Source organism: Balaenoptera physalus (assembly GCF_965194825.1).
Source record: "Balaenoptera physalus genome assembly, chromosome: 20".
Lineage (NCBI taxonomy): Eukaryota > Metazoa > Chordata > Mammalia > Artiodactyla > Balaenopteridae > Balaenoptera > Balaenoptera physalus.
Window position 1 is genome coordinate 44,400,046 of NC_138901.1, and position 25,923 is coordinate 44,425,968.

The 25,923-nt window shown below is 48.1% G+C and overlaps 1 protein-coding gene across 6 annotated transcripts in view; it reads left to right on the forward strand.

Annotated features, from left to right (window-relative positions):
* Positions 1-25,923, forward strand: part of CCT6B (chaperonin containing TCP1 subunit 6B) — a 185,517-nt gene that overhangs the window by 22,064 nt on the left and 137,530 nt on the right. The window contains exon 8 of one of the 6 annotated variants that reach the window (XM_082443749.1): positions 454-6,748. The exons of the other annotated variants lie outside the window; for them this stretch is intronic. Within the exon in view, the coding sequence (XP_082299875.1) occupies positions 454-623 (170 nt within the window). The 3' untranslated portion in view covers positions 624-6,748. Of the gene's footprint in view, positions 1-453; positions 6,749-25,923 lie in introns of those variants that run through there. 6 annotated transcript variants of the gene reach the window in all.

The following is a 25,923-nucleotide window of genomic DNA, read 5'->3' on the forward strand; positions in this document are numbered from 1 at the left end:
GCTACCACCCTACTTTCTATTTCTATGAGTTTGACTACTCTAAGTACCTCATATGAGTAGAACCATATAGTATTTATCCTTTTGTGTCTGGCTTATTTTTCTTAGCACAATGACTTCAAGGTTCATCATGTTATAGTTTCTTTATTTTGTGGCAAGTGTTACAATTTCCTTATTTTTTAAGGCCAAATAATATTCCATTGTAGGTGTATACCACATTTCATTTATCTAGTCATCTGTTGATGGGCACTTGTGTTGCTTCTACCTTTTTTTTTTTTTTTAATATGAATGGCTTTTACTTTTTTTAAAAAAAATTTTATATATTTATTTATTTATGGCTGTGTTGGGTCTTCATTTCTGTGCGAGAGCTTTCTCTAGTTGTGGTAAGTGGGGGCCTCTCTTCATCGCGGTGCGCGGGCCTCTTACCATCGCGGCCTCTCTTGTTGCGGAACACAGGCTCCAGACTCACAGGCTCAGTAATTGTGGCTCATGGGCCTAGTTGCTCCGCGGCATGTGGGATCTTCCCAGACCAGGGCTCGAACCCGTGTCCCCTGCATTGGCAGGCAGATTCTCAACCACTGTGCCACCAGGGAAGCCCGCTTCTACCTTTTGATTATTGTGAATAATGCTTCTATAAACATGTGTATGTAAGTATCTCTTTGTGTCCCTCCTTTCATTTTTTTTTTGATGTATACCTAGAAGTGAAATTTTTGATAATATTGTAATCTGTGTTTAACTTTTTGAGGAACTACCATAAATTCTACATACCTACCAGCAGTGTACAATGGTTTCAATTTTTCTACATCTTCACCAACACTTATCATTTTCTGTTTGTTTGTTTTAAATAATAGCCATCCTAATGAGTATGAAGTGGTCTCTCATATTGTGTATGTAGTTTTAAACATGCTTCATTTTATCTGGCAATTTTCTGTGTTTGTGAATTGAGGGTGAGGTGGAGGGTCGTCCACATTGGCTAAATCTGCTATTTGCTACAACTGCCAGACCTACATATTTTTAATGCAAGTTGTTTAACTAATTTTCTCTTTTGGAGAGTAGCCAACTTTTGAGTACATAAAAAATTCATGACACTTCCATTAAAAATAAAAAAGACTTTATCATAAGTTTGTTTCATAAATCTCTCAGTTTCACTTAAAGAATCATGAGCCAAGAACTGTTATCCCCCATCTGCCTTTCTCCTCCTAACAGTTTGTTTCCTACCCATATATTTTTTTACAGTCCTTTCCATGACAATAACTGTTTCTTTGAGATCACTTTACTGGTGCCATCAGTGTTGCTTTATGTTTTGATCCTGATAGTCATACATTACTGCCTTCCCAGCCTCATCACTGTCATTCCAGGGTTCTTGCTCTTGAACATAATTCAGTTTAATATCACTAAGTATTAAGGCCTTGTAACAATCCATTCACTCTTCCTTTACAGCTGCCCATATAATTGTCAACGAGATCTAGGGGAACAAGGGTATAATCATTAAGGATATCCCCAGCGACTCTGTAAATAGCCTTGCTTTCCTTATCCTATGCTAAATTGAGGTCTTTAAGCTTATCAACTAGGAAATCAAGTGTCTCATGAATTAGATTTAATCTTCAATCATACTTTGCCTGGCCAGATGTTTGGGCTATATAGGAAAGGGACAGAGATGGGAAACTAGAAGATCAGTGTTTTAGTATTTAGAAGATCACTGATTTAGTGCTTTTAGTGAAAAACAAACATATGCTGCTAAGCTGTCTTTACAGGTTGCCTTGCAACACGGACTTGATTGTGGATTCTTGACTATGCTGCTCTTTAGTTATTTCATGAATATTAGCCTTTCTTTATAAAGGAGACTTTGGGACCTGAGTTGGAGCCTTTACTGAGGGGCATTATGTTTGAGGAGAGAGAGAGAAGGGAAGTACCAGGGTGCTGGTATTTCCCCAGAGCCCACAGATGGTAAGAATTGTTTTCCCATGACCTGACTTGCCACCTTCTCCATGCTCAGCAGAGTCCTTGACAGTACAGAACAGAGCTGATGACAGTCACAATGAGCAATGACTGCAGTCTCCTTCCTTCTGAGACTTTCTCAACATTCTCAATTGCTTAGTCCAAGAATCAGCTGGCATAGCCCTGTGTCTGCTCATCGCCTGGGCCAGGATGGAGCCAAATGTCTTGTTGGACAAATAGCCTGTGGGCCTGAATCTGGCTCCTGTCCATACCTTGGAGATAAATCTTGATGTGGAGTTTGAGGAACAGGTTTGGGCCATATGCTTGCCTGGCAGGTGCTTCACAAAAGCTCAAGATGCATAAGGTAAGGCTTCAAAAGCAATGAGCTTCAAAGGATCTTTCCCATTGCCTGTTTCTTCTGTCGCCCTGGAGCTGTATGCGAGGGCCAGTTGGTTGCACCATGTTTGTTAGTGGGAGTGCTTTTGACATCTGGGAGGCACCGATTATTGTGTTGACTGTTCTATCCACTGTAGAATGTTTCACATTCCTAGCACCTGGCCACTAATGGCCGGTACACCCCATTCCTTGTGACAGCCAAGAATGCCCCTGCATTTCCCAATGTCCTCTGGAAGGTGGTACCACTGAAGGAAACTTTAACTGTTCATGATCCACCAACTTGTGTATCATTGTATTCTTTGTCTTCACTAAACTTCAGCCTCAGTTAGTACTCTTTCTACCTCACCCCCAATCCAGGTCAGAGAATCTGATGGGCTATCCTGGGGGGAGGACAGTGTTGGAAACCCCCTGGGTCATGGTGTTGTCTTGGTGAAGCAGGGTTGTGCTGGCAGCTAAGAATGCTGGCTTGGGAGCCAGAGTGCGTGGGATCGTATTCCATCTCTGCCATCTATCAGCTGTGTGCCTGGGCCCAGTTACCTAACCTCAGTTTTCTCATCTTTAAAGGGGGGATAATATTTTACCTATCTTACAGGATTGTTGTGGGGATAAGTTTGTGCAAATTCCTTCACACAGTGCTTGATTCATACTTTGTGCTTAACAACTGCTTAGCTATTTTTTTTGATTACCATCAGTGGTATGCATCAGAGAAGGGTTAGGGGTGCAGTTTGTGACATACACAGAGTAAAATCAGCTAGTGCAGGATAACCCTGTAAGTGTCTGACTGTAGCCAGTGGAACTCAGTGTCAACATTGCTTTGTCTGTAGGACCAGGATTTTGCTGCCTGGAGGCAGGTTGGATCTTGAGAGTGTGCCAGAGGGATGCCAAATGAGTGTTTGCTCTCCTGTTTCCCCTTTGGCTCACCTCAGTCTCTACCCTAGACCGTGACTGAAGAAACTTGGGCATTTTTGGCCTGGGTTGGGGGCTCACATTGCTGAAAGGCCAGAAGGCCTGTAAAGCCATTTTCCCTACAGTGCTGGGCCCGAGCACTGCACAGCGTGCACTGAGAGGCCTTTTCTGTCAGTCCAGGTGGAGCTTTCTAGAGACACAGGCTTGACCTCCCACATCCATGTAGGTAAGCTGAAAGAGTGTGGTTTCAAGGCACCAAGAACATCCTGATACTCAACCCTCCCTACCTCCTGTGGCTAAAATGCCAGCATTAGCATTGAATTCCTTTGTATTAAGCAATATCTGCTTTCTGGGTTTTTGTTTTAAATGCAAGTGTGCAAAAAAGGGTTAACATGGCAGGTCTGACTGCTGTCCTTTGAAAGGCCTGCTTCCGCAGTTGGTCCTTGGTTGGCATCTGGTAACTCGGATTTCAGGAGTATTCCCACTGCCCTAACATCAAAGAGTGGCTCACTGTGCCTAAACTGTCAACAATATGGCTTATGCTGAACATTTGCTTTCCTTTGGGCGTCTGGAATTTGGGTACATGTCAGGCACAGGGTGCCCGTGTGACCAGTCTCTAAGAAAAACCCTGGGTACTGAGTCCCTAATGAGCTTCCCTGGTTGGCAACATTTCACACATGTTGTCACAATTTCTTGCTGGGGGAATTAAGAGCTTCTGGTCTGACTCCACTGAGAGGGTCCTTGAAAACTTGCCCTTGGCTTCTTCTGGACTTAATCCTATGCACCTTTTACTTTGCTGATTTTGCTTTGTATCCTCTTTCTGTAATAAATTATAGCCGTGAGTATGACTATGCTGAGTCCTTTGAGTTTTCCTAGTGAATCATTGAACCTGGGGATGCTCTTGGTGACCTCCAACACAACAATATTCCTGATATCCAAGAAAACTACAGAGCCATATCTGAGCAAAAATCCTCAGTAAAATATTAGCAAGCCAAATCCAACATCATATAAAAAGGATTATACACCATGACCAAGTGGGATTTATCCCAGGAGTGAAAGGTTGTTTTAATATCCCCAAATCAGTTAATGTAAGGACAAAACCCACACAGTCATCTCAGTATGCACACAAAAAATCATTTGCAAAATTCACAATGCAATTCAGTAAACTTAGAGTAGAAGGAAACCTCCTTAACTTGATAAAGGGCATCTATTAAAAAACCCACAGGAAACAACATACTTAATGCTGAAAGCCTGAATGCTTTCCACCTGAGATCAGGAACAAAGCAAAGCAAGAATGTCCAGTTTCACCTCTTTGATTCAACATAGTACTAGAGGTTTAGCTAGTGCATGTAGACAAGAAAAGGAAATAAAAGGCATCCAGATTGGAAAGGAAGCGGTAGAACTATGTTTATTCACAGACAACATTATCTGGTATCTAGGAAATTCTAAGGAATTAATATACACAAGTTGTACTTAGAGTAGAGCACATTGTCAAGTTTGCACGAGGATGAGTTTAGGGGACTTTCTTCCGGGAGTCCTGAAAAGGCCTGGCAACTTGGGTCTTGGAGGCAGAGGAGACGTTAGATGGGAAATAAAAGATGTGCCTGCTGTCTGGTATATAGTTAATTGATCTACTAGAGTGTGTAGGTAGGGAGGAAGACAGTGTGCTCTGATGTGCATCCTTAAGGCCAGAGCAGGGGACGTAGAGGTTGTTGGCTGTTTAATACTCTACTGCCATGCCCGTGCCTTCTCATGACTTACTCAGAGTGAACGAGGCTCTCACCAAAGGGACGGGAGTATGGCTTTTGAAACCAGGCAAATTCAAGTTTGAAACTTGCTTCTTTCCCTTGCGTAGCTGTGGGATTTGGGGCAAACTGCCAACCTCGGTTTCCAGATGGGATGATGGTAGTAACTACTGTATCTGTTACAAAGACATGCTGTTGACTTCCAGCAACTGAGATAAGTAACTTAAGCAATATAGAAGTGTATTTCTCAGAAGCAGGGAGATCAGGGCTTGTATAGTGGTTCCTCAGTATCATCTGGGATCCAGGACCCTAATCTTTTTTGTTACACTATTGTGTGCGCATGATTTCCATTCTTAAAGTTGCCTTTATGATCCATGATGTCTGTTGGAACTTCACCCATCATAACTGAGTTCCGGGCAGGAAACAGGAGAAAAGGAGAAAGGGTCCAAAGGGCCCACCTCAGGAGTCTGTCTTTGTTTTAAGGAGCCTTTTCAGAAGTCCCACACAGTGATTTCCTCTATATTTTGTTAGCCACGGCTTAGTCTTTTGGCTACACCTAGTTGCAATAGAGGCTTTAAAATGTAGTATTGAGTTAGGCACATCGTCACTCTAGATAAGACCAGGGTTCTCATGCTGCAGAGGTAAGGAAGCATGACACTGGATAGGCAAAGCGGTCCCAGCCACATCTTACCCTGCTGAGCTGATGGAGGTGCTCAGTGATGTAATCCTTGAAAATAGCAAGCACAGAGCAGGAGCTCATGAGTGTTCTTTACCTCCCTCCCCCTGGCTATCGAGTGCTTTAGCCAGGAGTAAGATGAATTGTTCTTTGTGGGGCTGAGTATAGAGTATAGGAGACAGGGTCACTAACCAAGGGATCCTTCCAAGGGCAGTGTCTTTCCCATGTCTGAATACTTGGTTCAGTGCCTACCACTTTATAATGCTCGTAAGTGCTTTTTGGATGAATGAAAGAGCGTGGGATTTGGAGTCAGGCAAACCCTGTATTTGAATTTTGTCTTTACCACTTCCTAGTAAGGTTACTTAACCTCTTGAGTCTTAGTGTCCTTATCTATAAATTGGGGATGATGATAGAACCTACTTCACAGTCATTTTGGATCAAATAGGAAAGCACTTTGTAGACTTCCCAAGTACTGAATGGATAGCATTGAACTTTATGGGGAAAAAGTAGTATGGGAGGCAAAATTTGTCCTTGAGGTTCCCTCCCCCTTGCTCAGCCTGCTTCTCTTCAAGCCATCTTTGTCCAGTTCCTGTCTGGAGCATCCTACATAGCTATGAGCGTGGACTCTGAAGCCAGCATGCCTGGGTTAAGTCTCAGCTCTATCACTTGACTGGTTGACTCTCAGTAAGTTACTTAACTGCTCTGTACCTCAGTTTCCTCATCTCTAAAATGGGAATCATAAAATAGTACCTAATAGGGTTGTTTGGAAGGTGAAAAGACTTTATGAAGTTTTAAGAACACAGTGTCACTTGGCACCTTACATCATACTCCTGGCACATGGCGTTAGCTACTGTTATTATCTGGCATTCTCTTTCTCTCTGCCTACTTTGTCTACATTTTATGTTCTTTTTCCTTCCCCACTGAAATTCACATCCTCTGTCTCTCATGAATGATGAAGCACCTCTTCCTCAGTCCTTGTAGCTGTCCAGTCAGCCCTCCCTCACCATCCTGCTTCTCTCTGGCGATGCCCCAGTGGATGACAAATAGTTCGCCACCTCCTTGTCCTCGCAGAACCCTAAGCAGCAGCAGAGTGTGAGCTTGTGGCGGGTGGGGTGGGGTGGGGGGGGATTGCTGTGTTGGGAATGGGAGGAAGGCTCCTGTCCGGGAGGGTCACCTGAGTCCCCAGCCCCCACCCGTCATCACAGTAGCCTAAGGGGCCTTACATCACACCACCCCACCTCCCTCTCCTGCCTCATCTCTCACCCTCCCCGCTCCCTTCACTTCTTTCCAGCCACACTGGCCTCCTTGCTGCTCCTCCTGTCAAGCTTGTTTCTGTCTTGGGGACTTTGCTTTTTCTTAGCCTAGAACATTCCTCCCCCAGACCCTTGCCTGGCTTACTCCCTCACTTAATTATTACACTTCCTTTTTTAAGAAGTACCCTGCCTCCTGCTATGTTCTGTATTGTCTGCTTTATTTTTCTTCAGACTACTACTCACCACGTTAGATTTAAATAAAAGGCTTATTGGTTAATTTTTTACTTCCCCTGCACCAGAATGGAAGATGCTTTCTGTCCTCAGCTGAATCCTCAGTGCCTAGGACAGTCCTTGGCACATAGTAGGGGCTTCAGGAGCTTTTGTTGATCTGGTGATGGCTAGTTAATGCTGACCTAAGCACACTTTCTCTGACCGTTTTTCCCTTGTTGAGCCCAAGAGGCAGGGGTCTCTGGGGTGGGATAGGGTGGGGGGCTAGTTATCACCTGGTGGGCTTCAGTAGCAAGACTTGGGATGCTGTTCTGGGACCTTGTCTTGGCTGACCCCTACTTTCTCCTCTTCTGGCCCTTGATCATCTGTTCCCATAATTAAAGTCAGTTACAATCAGTTTACCCAGCAACTTCTTATGCCTTGTCTCCTTCTTAATTTTCCACAACGCTCATACTTAGCTCAGGGAGGCAGGTCCACCGTACTCTAAGGTAGACTTTTCTATCAGAGTTGACTGCAGGGAAAAGTGGCTTCTGTGTGGCTCTTGGAGGAAGTGAGGCCTCAGCCTTGGAGACCAGGCCACCTCTTGGTGGGAGAGCTTTGGTAGGTATTCAGGCCCTGATGGTGGAATAGTATGGACTTTATGATCCTTTCAAGCCTGCATGTTTGTGATTCTCCAATCCTTATCTTCCCCATGAGAATATTAAGGCTCAGAGCCATTAAAAGCCTTGCTCAAGGTGTAGATCTGGGAGAGGGGGCATTCAGATGAGGGAGGCATAAAATATCCTAAAGCAAGGTGTGCAGAGGCCCTTCAGGCCCATCTGATTTGTACAGGGCAGCTTGCCCTTCCACATGCCTTCCTTTCCCACCTGCTGGTGCGGAGCACAGAACCCACAGTGCAAGGCTTTCTCATCCTCAGGGCTGGTCAGGGCTGGCCCGGGTGCTGCATGCCGGGCTGGCCATGGAGAGACAGGACTAAGGGCAGGGCTCTCTTCTCCAACCTGGACAGCATCCCCTGGCTCAGAGGCTGCTCAGGGCCAGCTCTGCTCCACCCCTCCCCAGCCTCTACATTTTGCTGCAGGCTATTAAGTGTCCCCATCTGCACATCTCTCATTAATTAAAAATGCTACAAACCATCTGTTCGAGAGGAAGCCTCAGAGAGGGGCTGCTTGCCCAAGGCAGCATTCTCTCATACCTCTCAACTTTAATTGAAAACTTATTTTTAGAATAAACCCAGGCATATAAACCCTTCTTGCTGCTGATGGCAGTGATGATGGAGGGGCTGGGGGCGTGGAGAGCCCTTAGGTGCCAGAGGCTCTGGAGTCAGGGGTGCTGGTGTTGGGCAGAATTTAGGACACTTGGCGTTAGCCAGCTTGTCAGAGAGGGTAAAGACACTGAGGCTGTGGTACGTAGGGGGAGTGAGGGGCAAAGAAGGAAGCCGGAAGCTAGAGGGACAAGGGCAGAGATACAGGGGAGGCCCAGCTTAGAGGAATACCCCTTGGGCATGGGGAGAGCCAGGAGGCCCAAGTTGTCTCCTAACTGCCCCGACTGAGTGTGGGCCAGGGCCACTTCCCCAAGTCGGTTACTTCCCCTCGCTGGGATACTGGAGTTGGGATGGTTCCTTGCTTTCTGCAGTGGGGTGGTTTAGAGATGGGGATACACTTGAGGATCCAGTTCCACCACTAAGGACCACCCACAGGGACTAGGGTAGATCCCTGGTCTTCATCCTTGTTCTGACTCTGCTTCCCTCTACCCCGGCTCCATTTTCCCATTGTCCCTGCCCTGCGTGTCTCCCTGGGAATATTTTAAAAGCTTTGCAGTCACAGTCACTCATGAGATGGGGACAGGGGGTGGTAGAGATTTCAGCCAAGGCCTGGCCCCCTGGACGCTCTGCCCCACGGCTTGATTTCTTGGAAATGGGCGGGGCAGCTCCCTGGCAACTGAATAATCCTCCTCCCCCATCCACACACAAAAGGCACTTGGGTTCACTAATGACATTCTTTTCAACCACCCCCTAGCAAGACAGAACAGGAATTATCATCTGTGTTTCCACATGTTCCAGAGAAGGAAACTTTATTTTTAAAAATTTTACTATTTATTTATTTATTTATTGGCTGCGTTGGGTCTTCATTGCTGTGCACAGGCTTTCTCTAGTTGCAGCGAGTGGGGACTACTTTTCGTTGCGGTGCGCGGGCTTCCCATTGCAATGGCCTCTCGTTGCGGAGCATGGGCTCTAGGTGCGCGGGCTTCAGTAGTTGTGGCACGTGGGCTCAGTAGTTGTGGCTCGCGGGGTCTAGAGCGCAGGCTCAGTAGTTGTGGCACACAGGTTCAGTTGCTCCGCGACATGTGGGATCTTCCCGGACCAGGGATCAAACCCATGTCCCCTGCACTGGCAGGCGGATTCTTAACCACTGTGCCACCAGGGAAGTCCTGAGAAGGGAACTTTAGAAATAGGAAGTGACTTGCCCACGGTCACACAACATTTAGAGCCAGAGCTGGTTCCAGAACCCAGGTCCCTGGCACCGAGGCCAGTTCTCTTCCCGCCCCATCTCACTGCCTCTTCTGATCACCTCCCTCCTCTGAATCTTGGAGCAGAGGGGATGATGGAGACAGGGCCAATGTACTCTGAACGTGAGGCCAAGCTGACCCAGTCCATGATGAGCACCACTTGCCTTTTGGCTTTCCTGAGGGTGACTATGCGAGCCCGAAGCAGCTAATTCATACCTGTGTCCCCAGTGTCTACGGCAGAGCCTCATATGGTCCTCAGTCATTTGTACTGAGTGAAGAGGTGAGTGTGTGAATGACGGTCGAGGGAAAGAAGGAGGGAAGGAAGCTCGTCCCCTCTAAGCTTCTGCGACTCAGAAATCAGAGCCATTCAAGCCAGGAGAATCATCGGTGAACCTAGACTAGACCAACCTGCTCATTTTAAAGAAGAGGCTCAGACAGGAAGTGACAGGGCCTAGGCCACAATCCCACTGTGGGAGAGCCAGGCCTGGAACCCAGGTCTCCTGATGCCTACTCTTTCCCCTTGTCCTGGGCAGGGATCAAGGACAGGAGGATCTGAGCTGCTTAGAATGGGCTTCACGTCAAGTCACGCCAGCCTCTCTCCACCTAATCTCCCCAAATCAATTTGCAAAACTTCCATTAATACTGTCAGGAAATCTGCAAGCTGTTTAAAGCCAGGGCACGGCAGTAACTGCTGGTGTAACAGCTACCTGGGGGGAGACACACATTAACGGCATAATTAAAGATTAGCGTGGCCTTGGGCAGTTCAACAAAATTTACCTTTCTCTGCAGACGGGGGCAGAACTTCCAGTGGTGGAAGACCCTCACAGTCGCTAAGGGCTGGGCCAGGTGGCTTTGCATCCCTCCTATTAACACTGTGCTTGCCCTCAGGAGGCGGGGGTTTTCTGGGGAAAGGGAGAGTGGAGCAGCAACTTGTTTTGCCAGGCAGAGCGAGGCTGATCCAAAGTAATCCTGTAGATCTAGGCTTCTCAAACTTTGATGGGCAACCACATCACCGGGACATCCTGTGAATGCAGGTTATTCAGAAAGGTTGGGGTGGGGCCTGAGACACTGAATTTCTAACAAGCTCCCAGGTGATGCCCAGGCTGCTAGTTCTTAGAACACACAGTGAGAAGGAAAGCTGCGCGTGGGCTTTCTCTAGTTGCGGCGAGCCGGAGCTACTCTTCGTTGCGGTGCGCGGGCTTCCCATTGCAACGGCTTCTCTTGTTGCGGAGCACGGGCTCTAGGCGCGCGGGCTTCAGTCCAGAGATGAGGACGGGAGCTGTGGCTCAAACACTAATGGACGCAGAAAGAAGAGGCCAGCCACCAGGCTGTTCAATGGTGTTTCCAAGCCAGCCCCGAGAGGGGGTTCTTTCTTTACACAGGAACTTGTGACACAGGGATTAAGACAGATGGCTCTGAAATTCCAACTGCCCCAGTTCAGAATCCTGGCTCCCACTTTCAGTGCCCAGAGATGGAGATAACAATAGTAGCTACTTTATAGAGCTGTTGTAAGGACTAAATGAGATCATTCATTTAAAGCGTTACCTCTGAGCATGTAGGAAGCACTTGATATCAATGTGAGATTTCTTTCAGTCCTCAAAGACAGTTTGGATGTATGCACAGGAAAAATATCCAGAAGATACTTTGGGTTTTGAAAAGAATATTTAATCTATTAAAGTTATAAATTTCATAAAAATCTAGTTCTTAAGTTTTAAGATTTAGCTTATAATTTTTCTTTTTCTGTTTATAAGTCTATCAAAATTTAGCAGTTTTTTTAAGGGGCTTTTGGATGATGTTTGTTTCATTTACCAACTTAATCAAACACCTTCAAATATGTAAAATGTTATTTGATAAATTTAAAGTACTATGTTTTATTACCTGACTGATAAACCTTCCCAAGTAATTTTAAGTAATTCTTATAAATCTAAGAGAATATTAATTTATCTTAAATGTTCCAACACTGTATATGAATTTAATGATTTTTTTCAACTTAAAAATCACATATCTAACTCAATTATTAAATTACATTTTAGATTGGAATTAAAGACTGACTTGCTACTCAAATAGGCCAAATTCTCCAACATTACAAATACTTAATGGTACCAATATGTACAGACCCTTTAACATCTAAAAATATTCATCCTGTGGGTTTGAGTTTCTCAGACATTTCTGTCTTTGAGACTGAAAGATCTTTACGCACTAAGGAGATAATTATGCCTTCCCAAGTAGTTTTGGGGGTCACCTTCTCAGACGACTGAGGCTGTATAATAGTTACTGGCCACAATGCTGACTGGATTCTTATCAGTGGCATTGATGGAACCCACTAAGCTCCAGTCTAGATGCTGTGTCAGAGACTCCATGAATTAAAGAAGGTGGTCATGCACTCCACGCCCCAGGCAGGCTTTGAGTTACTCGAAGCCTTCATTACTCATTTCTTCAGTCCACTGCAGAAGCGGGCAACCCCCTCCTGGGCTACCTCCACATGTGATCGGACTTTGCATTTGTTGGCCTCTTGAGATATCGAAATCTCCTCCTGTCTCCAGGCTCCAGAAACCTTTGACCTTGAGGAGATTCTGTAGTTCTGTTTTTATTATTTCTATTTTTTAGGGTCACACTTTCCTTGATGTTAAAATGGCATCCTTTGGAATTCTAGTTCTCTCTCATGGTTTGGTTTAACTTTGTGGTCACAACTGCCAGGGTCATGCTCTGATGAATCAATGTTAGCACAAAATTATTATTATTGACACTGATTGTCTTAAAATGAAGACAAGGGACTTTCTGCAGACCCCTGAAACATTCAGGAGGATGCTGCAGAGTGATGCTCAGGCTACTTGGGTCCTGATGACCCCTGGTTGCTCCTTTTCTGGACATTTATGGTACAAAGGAATGAGTGGCTCAGGGGTTGGGTCAGAGGCCTTGGGCAAGTAGCTTCACTTCTCTGAGACTCAGTTTCCTCATCTATATAATGGGGATTGTAGTATTTCCCTTCATGGGGTTTTCAGGGGAGCCAATGAGATGGACGATTTAGCATACATAGCACCTGGTACATTGTAAGTACTACAAAAAGTTATGTCCTTGTTCCTTGCCCTTCAGTCCATTTTCAAAATAGCAGCTGATTCCATGTATTTATATATAGAGAGCCATAATTACAAGGCAAGAGCAAATCTAAGCCAACAGACCAGACATCCTTTTCTACAAAATACTAACCATACCCACTGTCACAGTGGCTGCCTGGCTGAGTGAGAATGTCACCCCGAGGACAGGGGCTCTCTCAGCTCAGACCTAGCAGTGTGTGTGGATTGGCCTGGGGATGTAGCTGACCGGTTGCAGGGAGCCCATGGCTATTTGTCCACAGCCCTCCTTAACCCTACCTTGACCCCACTCTACTTTTGCTGCCTCCCCTGCAGCATCCTTCTCCTGGGGAGCAAAATGCCATCAGTAGGGTTGTAGAAAGAGCACAGGTTTTATTATTATTTTTTTTTTAAATATTAAAAATATTTATTTGGCTGTGTCGGGTCTTAGTTGCGGCACGTGGGATCTTTGTTGCAACACGCGGGAACTTTCATCGCAGCGTGTGGGGCTAGTTGTGGCACGTGGGATCTTTGTTGCAACACGCGGGAACTTTCATTGCAGCGTGTGGGGCTAGTTGCGGCACGTGGGATCTTTGTTGCAACACGCGGGAACTTTCATCGCAGCGTGTGGGGCTAGTTGTGGCACGTGGGATCTTTGTTGCAACACGCGGGAACTTTCATTGCAGTGTGTGGGGCTAGTTGCGGCACGTGGGATCTTTGTTGCAACACGTGGGAACTTTCATCGCAGTGTGTGGGGCTAGTTGCGGCACGTGGGATCTTTGTTGCAACACGCGGGAACTTTCATCGCAGCGTGTGGGGCTAGTTGTGGCACGTGGGATCTTTGTTGCAACACGCGGGAACTTTCATTGCAGTGTGTGGGGCTAGTTGCGGCACGTGGGATCTTTGTTGCAACACGTGGGAACTTTCATCGCAGTGTGTGGGGCTCTTTGTTGTGGTGTGCGGGCTCTTCATTGTGGCACACGGGCTTGTCTCTCTAGTTGTGAGGCGCGGGCTCAGTAGTTGCGGCGCACGGGCTCAAGAGCGTGTAGGATTAGTTGCCCCGTGGCATGTGGGATCTTAGTTCCCCGACCGGGGATCGAACTTGCGTCCCCTGCATTGGAAGGTGGATTCTTAACCACTGGACCACCAGGGAAGTCCCGAAAGAGCATGGGTTTTAGAGTCAGATAACCTGAGCTTGAATTCCAGCTCTGTTACTGACTGACAGTGGAGACCCAGGCAAGCCATTTCTCCTGTTTTCTCCTCTGCAGAATGAGTGTGATAGGATAATCCCCGCTTCATAGGCATGGCATGAGATTAAATGAGATGATGGGTGCAATAGCACTTTGCAAACTATAAAGCCCTGTACACATGTTCACTGTAAGGACCACTGCAGTACTAGAATGCCATTATTAAAATGACATTTTCCCTCCCCAGGTCACCTGCCTGGTGAATTTCTGAGAGGCAGCACAAATACCCCATCCACTGCAAAACCTCCTGTAGCCAGAGTGAAGCCTTCCCTTGTCCTTGCTCCCTCAAAGCCTATCAGAGTTCATGGAATACTGTAATCTAGTTAGTGGCTTATAGGTCAGTGTCTCCCATTACACAGTGAATCCTGGACTGTGTCTTTCTCTTCTCTGTCTGTCCAACATACAACAGGGCCTGTGTCAATGGATACTAGTTGAGTGAAAGAATGATTAACTCACTAAGGGCATAGTAGAGCAAGCTGCATCCTATCCCCCTAAGAATTTCATTTTGAGCCATCTTCCCCTCTGAATCTTTTCCTGGACTCTGCCTGCCCTGACACTGCCCCTCCCCAGCCTTCTCCCTCCCTCCTCATTACCTGTGTAGATGCATAGCTCCTTTTCCCTGCCTGAAGGATTAAATGCAGTGATGAGAAATATGTTTTCTTATTGTTTTAGGGGGTGAGGGAGGAAGAAATTGAATCAGAGGCAACAGTTTATCTTGTGCTAAAGGGACTATGAGGATTCAGGAAGCTGCGTTCTTACTGCACACCTTCCCCCAATGTTGACCCCTCCTTTATCGGGAAGGTATTATAATTAGCCGGGACAGCTGGCGGCCATGTATGTGTGAGGGAATGGGGCTCCATGGCCTTGAATGGAATTCTGGTTCTGCTCAGGGACCACTTGTCATTGTAGGAGGATGTGGGGGACTTCATTTCACCCAGCCTGCCAGCACAGCCTTTGCCTAGGCTTCTTAGGCATTGAGGTGCCATGGAGAGATGCAGTAAGTAGGAGCGAGGGTGACCTGGTTCTGGCATTGCTGGGTGTGCCACCTTGAGACCATTTCTCTGTCTGAAAATAGGGATCAGGACAGAAATGCATGTCTCACATGGGCTGGATGGGTCCCATGACCTGGCCCATGCCTCCTACGCTCTAAACCCCAATTTTGTTCTTGGGCTCAGAGAGGTCCTGCCTTTGGGGCTGATTCATACTGACAGATACATAGAAGAAGCAGATGCACACAAGCCAAGATGCTACCCTGTGGTTTATACAGAGAAATACAATGAAATGCCCACCTGGGCAAGGCTGATGCAACAGAGATCCAGGCCCAAATGTGGACTCTGCCACTTACCTGCTGTGTGAATCTCTCCAAGTTGCAGCCTCAGTTTCCTTTTCTATAAAATGGGAAGAATAATAAAAACCTACCAGATAGAGTGGTATGAGGAATAATGAATTATTGTATGTTAAATGCTTAGCTCTGTGTGGCATTTAGAAAACACACCACAAAATGTTAGCTGTTACTGTTATTATTAGTTGGCCTTAAGTAAGCAAGTCTTTCACCCATCACTGGGGTAGGTTTTCCAAGAAAGGAGGAATGGTTCAGTCTGCTTAGCCAAGATGCTTTCTTCCAGGACGAGAGCAGGGATGGGCATTGTCAAGGTTTGCTTCTAGGAAAGCCATTTTTCCTGTTTATGTTGCTGACCAGGCTGCTGTAATACAAAGGCCATAATACAAAGACTGGGTTTCTACTTACTCAGCCACAGTTGCAATCTCACTTTGCCTCCCTGAGATTCCTCCTTAAAGGAAGATGATGGGTGGCTCCCAAACTCCTCACTCCTGCCATCAGAGCCGGTCTCTACGTTGGGTTCCACTGGTGACAACATTAATTATAATAATGATATGAATGGTAATATTTGCTGAGCACTTACTACACCCCAGGCGATTCTTCGAGGGGCCTTATGTACGTATTTGACAACAATCTCTGAGGCCACTTCCGTTATTATCCCCATTTTACGATGAGGAAACTAAGGCCCAGAGAGGTTAAGTAACTTTGCCCAAGGTCCCACGTTTGGTTATTTATCCCCACTGGTGTGGATTTATTATACAATGATACCCTTATACATAAGTCATTTTGCATACGTGGAAAGAAATCTTTAGGGTGAATTCCTCGAGATGGAAGTGCTGGGTCAAATTTTGCCAAATTGCCTTCCATATACATTTTGTCAATTCACACCAGCAAAGTGAGACTTCCTGTTTCTCCAAAAGACTGTTATCAAACTTTAAAATTAAAAAAAATTCCAGCTTTATTGAAGTATAATTGACAGTTTTAAAAAAATGACAGATGAAAAGCCATAGATATCCTGCTCCAGGTTTTGTGTGTTTTCTTGTTAATGAAGTTGAGGATCTTATCATATGTCTGAGAGCTATTTTTGTCCTTTTCTGTGAATTGTCTCATCATGTTCTTTACCCATTTTTTAAACTAGATCTTTGGTATTTTCTCATTCATTTCCAGTTCTTTAAGAAATTAATCCTTTTTCTGAAATATGTTTTAAAGTGTATTTTCCTTGACCTTATCATTTGTCTTTTAATTTTGTTTATAATTTTTTTCATGTAAAATAAGCAATTTTATGTAGTTGAATTTATTCATCTTTTCTTTTATGGTTTCTGGGTTTTGTGTCCTACTTATAAAAGTGTTTTGCCCACTTTAAGATTCTTTTTTTTTTTTTTTTTAGTACATTTATGGTTTCATTGTTTATGTTTAAATCTGAGATCTGAGATCCATCTGGAATTTATTTTGGTGTGTGGAGTGAGGTAAAGATCTAACTTAAAAAATTTCCAGATGGCTAGTTCCTCAAATACAAAAAAACAGAGGTCCTTCATATTTGAAATCAAACCCAAACAAATCAGAGGCTGTGATTTGTTTGAATTTGTTTGAGTTGGACCCAACCCAATCAGAGGTTGTGATTTGTTTGGATTCTCACAGCTCATAGGATCCACAATAATCCTGGGTCATTCTGACAATTGAGAGGCTGCAGTAATGTAACATGTCCCCAAAATGACCTCCAGGACCTAGTGAAGGCACAGGCACTTGCTACAGGAATTTTCCTGGGGGCAGGCAAGTGATGACTCTGATTAAACATCCCTAGAATGTAACATAGTTAACACTTAACTGAGTGCTGAGGGCCAGGCCCTCTTCTGGGTGTGTTACAGGAATTTACTCATTTAATCCTTACACCACCACTAGGAACTAGTATTGTTCTTCCCATGTTACAGACAGGTTTGGAGAGAAGTGACTTGCCTGGAGTCCCCCTGCAGAGGGGCACCCCGAAGGCTCCACTGCCTCTCTTCGGGTGTGAGCAATGGTAGCACCCAAGAGACTGAGCCCAGAGCTCCCCAATCCAGTGCAGTGGGTGAGCCATGGAGGCCCCGGTCTTCCCGCAGGTGCACATCGTAATCTCCTGGGAGCAGGGAGGAGTTAACACATGAAAAAGCAAATGCAGGGTTATGATCTTTGAAAATGAATCTTTTCTTTGGAAAACAGAATTTTGTTTTGGAAAACAAACCAAAAAACCCTCTGTGTTTTTCATAATAGAGATCACAGAAAGGGTATGAGATTTTGATGTTGCTTAAACAAGGACATAATTTTAAAAAGTATTTTAAGAAACATTGGTTCAAACTAATTTGCAGAAGAGAAAAACTAAGTTGAAAGAGGTGTCCAAGGTCACGGGATGGTGGTTGGGAAGAATGCCAGCTTTGGAGTCAGGGAGGTGAGAGGTCCAACATCATATCCTACTAACTGCATGGCTTTGGGCCAGCCCACAAAGTCCTTGCCTGTAAAATGGGAAGGAAGGAGACCACTCAACTCTCAGGGGCGGGGGGGAGGTAAATGAGATTTTGTAAGGGAAGTGGGTGGTCCAGCTCTCAGTGCATGGTGGACTGTGTTATTGCTGTCATTGTTTATTGGAGGCAGAGCTTTAACAAGCAGGCCCATCTCAGGGATCATTGTTGGGTGTTCTGTCTGGCCTTGGCGGGACAGGTGTGGCTGAGTGAACCTCGAGGGACCTGTCGCCTGCTTCCCTCCTCTGCCTTCTGCCCTTGCTCTGACCCTTCCCCCCTGCAGCATCCTTGTCCCTAGAGTGAAGACGCAGGGTGCCCCTCCTCTGCAGGGGTGGAGGGAGAGGGGGCGCCGTGCCTATGAGGAATTGGTCAGTGGGGGCAGGGAACCTGCCTTGGAGCTGCAGCTCCTGTTTGGAAATACAAACTGCAGCAGATTTGTCATCTCTGGAGAGAAATTGCGTTTGGTAATTTCAGTGTTTTTCGCCCTTTGATGCTCCGTCTATTTAAGGGGAGGGCAGAAGGTGCGGAGGGAATCTAACTGGGCCTCAGTGAGTGGGAAATGGAGGCTGAGAAGTGAGCAGGAAAAACAACCGAGGGGCTGTGGTGGCCATGATGTTTTGGAAAAGGCTCTTCCCCGATCCTGGCGAAGTGGGTCTGGACTCTGGGGCTGAGATCTATTGTGTGGGCCATCCTCTAGTCTGGTAGTGGCTGGGTGGCAGCCTGGGCACACCTCCACTGCGTTTACAGAAGCATCACCAGACCTCAGCCAGGGGCCAACTGGCATAAATCCAGGCCTGTCGCCGTCCCTCGTTGGTGGTCTTGTCCACAGGTGGGGGCTTGGGCAGATGATATAGTAAAATAATGCATCAGGCTGGAAAGGCCTCAAGTCTAGTGGTTAATGTTCTCTCAATTGGTAGATAAGAATGGTTAACAAACACTTTGATAATAGCACTTTGTGCCTGGTCCTACTCTAAGGCCTTAGATATGTTAACTCATTAATCCTCACAGCAACTCTATGAGGAGAGTACTATTATTTCCCTCATTGTGTAGATGGGAAACCTGAGACCCAGAGAAGTTAAATGGCCCAGGGTCACGCAGGAAGTTGGTGGCACGAACTCAGGTCTCTTGACTCTAGTCCTGGACTTGTTGTTGACTGTCACCTGTGAGGTCAGTCCAGCACGGACCCTCCAAGACCAGGTGTGGGGGAAAGTGGTGGGAAAGTAACCAGGGTATTCTAAATCAAGGAGGATTGTTGGGGGTCCACCTGGTTAACGTTGGGGGTCCACCTGGTTAACCATGGGGGCTTCCTGGAGCAGGAGAGATTTGTGGAGCAGTCAGAATGATCTGAGAGGTTTACCCAGGTTGGTGTGGTGGGCACCCCAGGCATGTGACCCTGTGTAGGCAACGGATGGGCAGCTGGAATGCAATGATTAAGCAAAGGGGACTTCAGGCAGCTTAGCAATCTGGGAGGCTTGTCTGAGCAAGAAGGGGCAGAGACACTGGTGAGCAGAGCATTAGCACCTGTGTTTGTTCATCCATCCATCCATCTATCCATCCATCTATCCATCCATCCATCAAACATTTCTGAAGCCTCTTCTTCATAGCAGGCCCTGTGCTGGGGATGTAACAATGAACAAGACCTAGTCCTGGCCCTGGAGTTGATTGCAGTCTTTGCAAGACAGGCTTGTAATAAAGTCAATTATAGTGTTACGTGATAAGGCTGTTGATAGTTGGAGGTATCAGGGGCCCTGGGAGCTCAGAGGAGGGGCATCCAGCCCAGGCTGGGGGTGGAGGGATGGTTAGGGAAAGCTTCCCAGAAGAGTTGACTTCTGAGCTGAGGTCTGATAAAAAGTAGCAGTTCCTCGGGTTGGCACAGTAGAATCCCCTGGCAAGCTTTTAAAAAATGCTGATGCCCAGACCCTATCCAGACCTATTGAATCAGAATCTCCCCTGGTGATTCTAATGTGCAGCCAACAGTGAGAGCCGCTGAATTACAGGAAGAAAGGGGGAGCTGATGGGGAAGGGGATAACAGGGTGAGATAGGGATGGCATGAAGGTGGGAGAGAGGGTGGCGTGTTCAGGGGGCTGCAAAGCAGTGGACAGAAGGATGAATGCAGGGAGAGCTGTAAGGGCTGCAGATGGGGGAGAGTGGGCACACACCCCACACCCCGGGTCCTGTGCAGGAGTCTCCCTGCTGCCAGCCCACCCCATGCCCAGTACCCATCCTGAGGGTGCTGGCTGCCTTGGTGAGGGGCAGACATTCAGCTAATACTTCTGTTTTTATCACCGCCTCTCCATGAAGCCACCAGCCATCCTGCCAGCTGTGTGCAGAGCCTACCTCTCAGAATGGTGCTGGATCAGTAATAAAGAGCCCTGGGCTCTTAGAGGCAGCTCAGGACTGCTGGGAGGGCTTGGAGGTCTCAGGGGGTGGATGGCCATTGCCTGTTAGGGACCCTGGGACTTGGGGAAACCCTTGGAGGGGGCCGATGACCCACCATGGCAGCCCAGAGCCCAGGGCTACTGGGAAGTGGAGGCCATGGCCCCTGGAGAGTGGGGAGGGAAAGGGCTCACTGACTGACTTATGTCCTGGTTCAGGCAGGTGTTTTCATGTGGCAGTGGCCCTGTGCATGCTGGGCACTCTGTGAAGGTCTGTCTTTGGTCAGGTTCTGTCTCACAGACTCCTGGCACTAGCCCTGAAATTCCAGTGCCTTGAGGTCAGACAGATGTGAGTTCTGACCTCAGGGCTGCCGCACATCTGCTGCTCTCTGACCAAGGGCAAGGGACCTCTCTCCTTGAGGCGTCGGCTGCTTTATTGGTAAAGTGAGGTTCGAGGTCCTAATCTTGCACGGTTTTTGGATTGAGACTTTGCGCACACGTGTGTGTGTGTGTGTGTGTGTGTGTGTGTAAAATGCTCGGCACACAGTACAAGCTCAGTGCAAGCTCAAATGCTTCCTCTCACTTATTTTCCCTGTTCCCCTCTGGCTTTCCTCAAACATTGGTCCCGGATATTGAATAGCTTTGGGTTTTCACAGCTGTGCCTTCTGAAATGAGATATCAGGTGGCTCTGGATCCTGTCCTTTCTCCTTTCTCAGGGTAGGGCTGTGGGCCCCCTCCTGGGCCCTGATCCCGACCATCTCAGACTGGTTGCCCCTCCCCTCCACATGGAACACCAGATATTTGTGCCCCACCCATATCACCTTGCCATCGATGTCCCTTCCTACAGTTCTCCTGGCCCTGGGAGGTGGGCCTGGAGGACATGTGAGGTGTGGATTTACAGGTGAGGGCAGCTCATACCTGGAGGAAGGGTGAGGGGAAGTTGTGGAGGGCATTGCTGAGCAGAAGACTCTCAGCAATTTAGGAAGGATTCTGAAGAGATGCTTGTTGCTAGGTGACCAGCAGGGGCTGGGGGAGAGGCAAGGAGGACTGCCTCTCCCCTGTCCCTTTTACTGTTAGCTTCTGGGTGAATCCCTGACCCCTCTCAGGTCCTGTCCTCCTGCCTCCTCTTCTCCTTCTCCCCTGTCTCTCCTTCTCTAGTGCCATTAAAAGCAAACGTGTGCAGGGATGGGACAAAGTCCCTGTTAGTTGGCTTGAGGTTTTTCTTTTCTTCCCTTTTATCCAGTATTAATATTTGCAGTACATGCTGTGTGTATATATGTTTGAGTGGGCATATTTGTGCATGTGGGGTGTATATGCACATGTGTGTGTGTGACAATAAGAAGGCAGTTTACAGAGGGGTGGCCGTGGCAACTGCTTCCCCATATTGTATTCTCATCGTGTACCAGGCACCTGCTACATCCCTGTACCGAACTCACCTCCCTGAATCCTCATAGCCATCCTGGGAAGTAAGCAATTATGACCTCATTTTATAGATAAAAAACAGAGGCTCAGAGATCTTAAGTGGGTTTGTTCCCACCAGAAAATAGAAGAGCCAGGATTTGAACTCAGATCTCCCTGTGCACTCCAGCACTGAGTGACATTCCATAGAGACAGGACTCCCCAGCTCAGTGAAGCTATTCCTAGTCTCAGGAGAAAGGCCGGTGCAGGGGCAGTGCCCTGGCCCAGGACTCAGCAGGCCTGAGGTCTCCTCTCAAGTTTGTCACTGATGACTCATTGTCCTGTGAGTGGCCCTGTTGAGTTGGTGCCCATGGCTCTCTCCTTGGAAGTGGTCAGGTCCCCAGCCATGACCTGACTCCTGTAGGTCTGGGGGCTCAGAAGGATCCCCTTAGCCCAAGAGCAGGCCAGCTCTGTGGGATTCCTAGGATAGACCCCTGAACAGAGCCAGACAGAAGCTCGCCCCTCCTGTCCTCCTGGTGGTTCCTGGGCTGAAACAGACAGATGTAGAGTACAGTTGATGCAAGGGGTCTCAGAGCTGGAGCTTGGGATGAGCCCAGCACTGTGCAAGGGGTCTGAGATGCAGCCAGGGAGCTGACTTGTCCACATGACACTGGGGGATCCAGTGGTAACCATCACCAGTCCACAGGCATATCTTGCTTCTTCCCTGATGAGGGGTCAGGGGTTCTGACCCTGGAATCCAGGGCCCGGAAACATGATGAATGTGACTGTTTGGATGAGGGAAACTCAAAATTGGAGGGACCATCAGGAAACCCCTCAGCTGGCTTCAGAATTCCCTCTGAAGTGTCAGGCAGGGTTCCCTGCTCTGGTGAAAGATTGGTTGATGGCATCTGGTAACCAATAATCCTGACTCAGCACAGACCTACTATGTGCCAGGGGCTCTTACACATGCTGCCTTATTTAAGTGTAATTGCAGCCTTGTGGTGGGTATTAATTCCTGCTCTTACAGCTGAGGAGTGTGAGGCACAGAGAGGGTAAGTAATCTACCCAAGAATCATTGGATTAGTTGGCTGAGGTGGTTTGGAACCCAGTTGGGCCACCCCTAGAAGAACTTGCTCTTGAATGTGTGTGGAGCACCGAGCATGTCCCCGGCTTTGCATTGAAACCTTCCGAAGCGATACCACATTGAAATCCTTTCAAACACCAAATAAGGCAAGAATTATTCCTCCTCCTTAACAGATGAAGAAACTGTGACTCAGAGAAAGTGGCAGATCTGGGATTGGGACCAGACCATGCCAGGAAGAAACAGCTGCGTTAAGGCCCTGTCCTGGCCAGCGGGGTGGGCACAGGCTAGCCACTGCTCACACCAGCTATTATGGGCTGCTTAGCGGTGGTTCCTGTTGGCGTGGGCAGGTGCTCCCTGCCAAGTAGGCAAAAGAGCAGTGAGGATAATTTCTTTATGCAAATGGAGCTTTGAGCTGAAGGCAGTGGAAACGTTTGTCTTAAGGAGATGCTCTGCTTTCTGCTTTGCTGCCCTTGGTCTGAAGATTTCCCCTGGGTCCCCTGATCTTCCATTTCCCCCCCACACCACTGGCTGTCTTCCAAAACTTGCTATGCCCCCTTCTCCACTCCAGGCAGCCGTGAGGGTGTGACGCTGTGCCCACTCACTCATCTCCCCTACCCTGACCAACCAGGACCAGAGCATTTGGACCTGGGCTTCAGTTGCAGCAGGAGGGATTCTGGTTAGATCCCAGGAAGCACTTCCAGACAGTTAGGCGTTGTGGGATGGTACATGTAGGATGGGAGCTTTTAAGACCTAGAGTCAGCAGTAGGGACAGTGAAAGGGATGGGGGTAAGGGGTGGCCCATGACCTCTGACCCTGTGCTGGGGGTCGGGCTCTGACTCAGGGGTTATATGCTGGACTTGGAACCCCTCTGCCCACATCCCCGCTCTGAACCTGCCCCTAATATCCTTTAAATGGATTTCTCCCAGCTTCAGGGATTGGGGGTGAGTTTCAAGATCCCAGAGACAATCCCACGGAGAGATTCTGACACCTCCCCGCCCTACCCCCTTGCTTACAAAGAGATTTCAGGTTTTCTGAGCAAAGCAACCTCCTCCCCTGACTGCCTGTGGGGGGCAGCCTTACCCCACACACCCTCTGCAGAGCCCTGTGGAGCCTAGCTGCTCTAAGGGTGAAGTGAGGGCTCCTGGAGGAAGAGGCAGAAGGGCTGGGCTCCTTCTTCCTGTTCCTGTGGAGGAGAGAGGAGGGAAAATCATGGCCTGAGAGTAGCCAGGGTACAGCTGGATATGTGGGTGGGGCATCTGGGGATACTGGGGGCCAGGCTGGTTCAGGGGGCAGGTCCTCACCTACATTCCAAAGCTCTCCAGGGCCAGGCTGTGGCCATGCTAGACCCCGCTCTGCAGGACCCTGATGGGTGCCCTGGATAGGCAGTTTGGATATGGCGATGGGGAGAGGAGGTGGGAGTCGGGCAAGCTGGCTGTGGGCAGGGAGAGATGGGGGCCCTGTGGCAGGGTATGTAAGGCAGGGTGTGGCCTGTGTCCAGCCTCCGGTCACCTCACTGCCCATCCCCCAGGGTGTTCAGTCCCCGGCACCCAGAAATGCAGGGGGTGGCAGAGACTTTGGGCTCAGGAAGACAAGGCTGGTATGGGCTGGAAGTAACAGGGAAGGGAAATGAGAAGACACTGTTCAAGACACTGTTCAAGTCCCTACCAACCAAGAGACCTTGGGCTTTCTGGCCCTCAGTCTCCTGGTGTGCTGATGGGGCCGAGGATGCCGGCCCCCACCCCATCCCTTGCTGCCCGGGCTGCTGAATTAAGTGAGAGGTGAGGAAAGTGCTTGACACATAGCAAGTGCTCACCCAGGGCCAGCTCCTTCTGGCCAACTTGTTCAGAGAGGCCGACTCCCTGACTTCCTTTCTACCCCTCAAACCACAGCTCTAGAGAGGCAGTGTGGTCTCATGGTTAGAGCAGAGTCTAGTGCCAGACTGTCCTGCTTCACAAGCCCGCACAGCCACACACTAGCTAGGGGTCCTCGGGTAACTCGTTTAACTTCCCTGGGTCTCACTTTTCTCATCTGTAAAATGGGATAATCGTTCCTGCTTCAGAGGGTTGCTCTGGGGATAAAATGAGTTAATATGCCTAAGGCACTTAGAATAGCGCCTGCCCCACGTCAGCCCTCTCTAAGGGTGTGTGCCGTTTTCACTATTAGCTATTACAGTCCCATACATCTGCATGACCCTCAGGTTCTTGCAAAGCTTTCCCCAATATGTGCTGCTTGAATTCCCCACAGCAGCCTCTGAGACAGGCCTGCCGGGAGTCCCACCCGTTTTATAGGTGAGCACACAGAGGCTCAGAAGATGAAGTGACTGTCTCATGATCCCACACCATCCCCTCCCTTTAGAAGTGACTCTTAAGCTCTTTTTAGTGTGTGTGTGGCCCTGAGTACCCTCCAGCTCACCTCCAGCCTGGGACCCCCGGCCACGCAGGCCTCAAGTCCTGGGCCAGTGAGGATGGCTCCTCTTCCTCTGGGTTGCCCAGGGCCATCAATGCCTGCGGGTTTGGTGCAACAGGCAGGCAGGTTCAAGGCTCCTGGTTCAGGATTGGGACGGGGGTTTGGGTGGCTGGAGCCGAGGGAAGGCAGGACGAGGTGCGCCTGTGGGGCCCGGTTAAGGATTTCAGCTGCCTCTGAGGCCTGGGCTTCCCTTGAATTATCATTTGCAGGTGGCTGGGTGCCCGGGGTAAGATTTTCATCTGACAGGTGAGGCTTATCTCCCAGAGCTGGAGAATTGACTCTACAATTGACCAGGATGTTTTACCTTTGATGGTGTCCCCTGGCAGTCTGAGTCCCGGCTCAGGGGGCAGGGGTGGCACTGTCGCTCCCAGCCAAGCCTCTGGTCCTTTTAGTCATGGACTCACACGGAGCCTCAAACCCAAACAAGAAGGGGAACACTGCGCAGTGGGGGTGGGGAGCAGGCGACTCCAGAGTCAGACCTGATTTGAGTATCGGCTCTGCCACTGAGCAGCTGTGTCTCCCTGGCCAGGTTAATTAACCCCTCTGATCTTCCATTTCCCCATCTGAAAATGGGCCTAACGGTATCCATGTGACATAGTTGTTGTGAGGAGTAAATAGGATAATGGGTGTAAAGTGCTTAGCGCAGCACCCAGCACCCTTGTAAGTGCCCAGTTAAATGCTGTCTTTACTCATAGTCTATGAATGTGATGCTCTGAGTGCCCACGCAGTGCCTGGCTCCAGGAGGATTCTGCTGTTGTCCCCGTTGCTGTGCTAGATCTACAAAGGCTTGAGGACCACACTTCCTG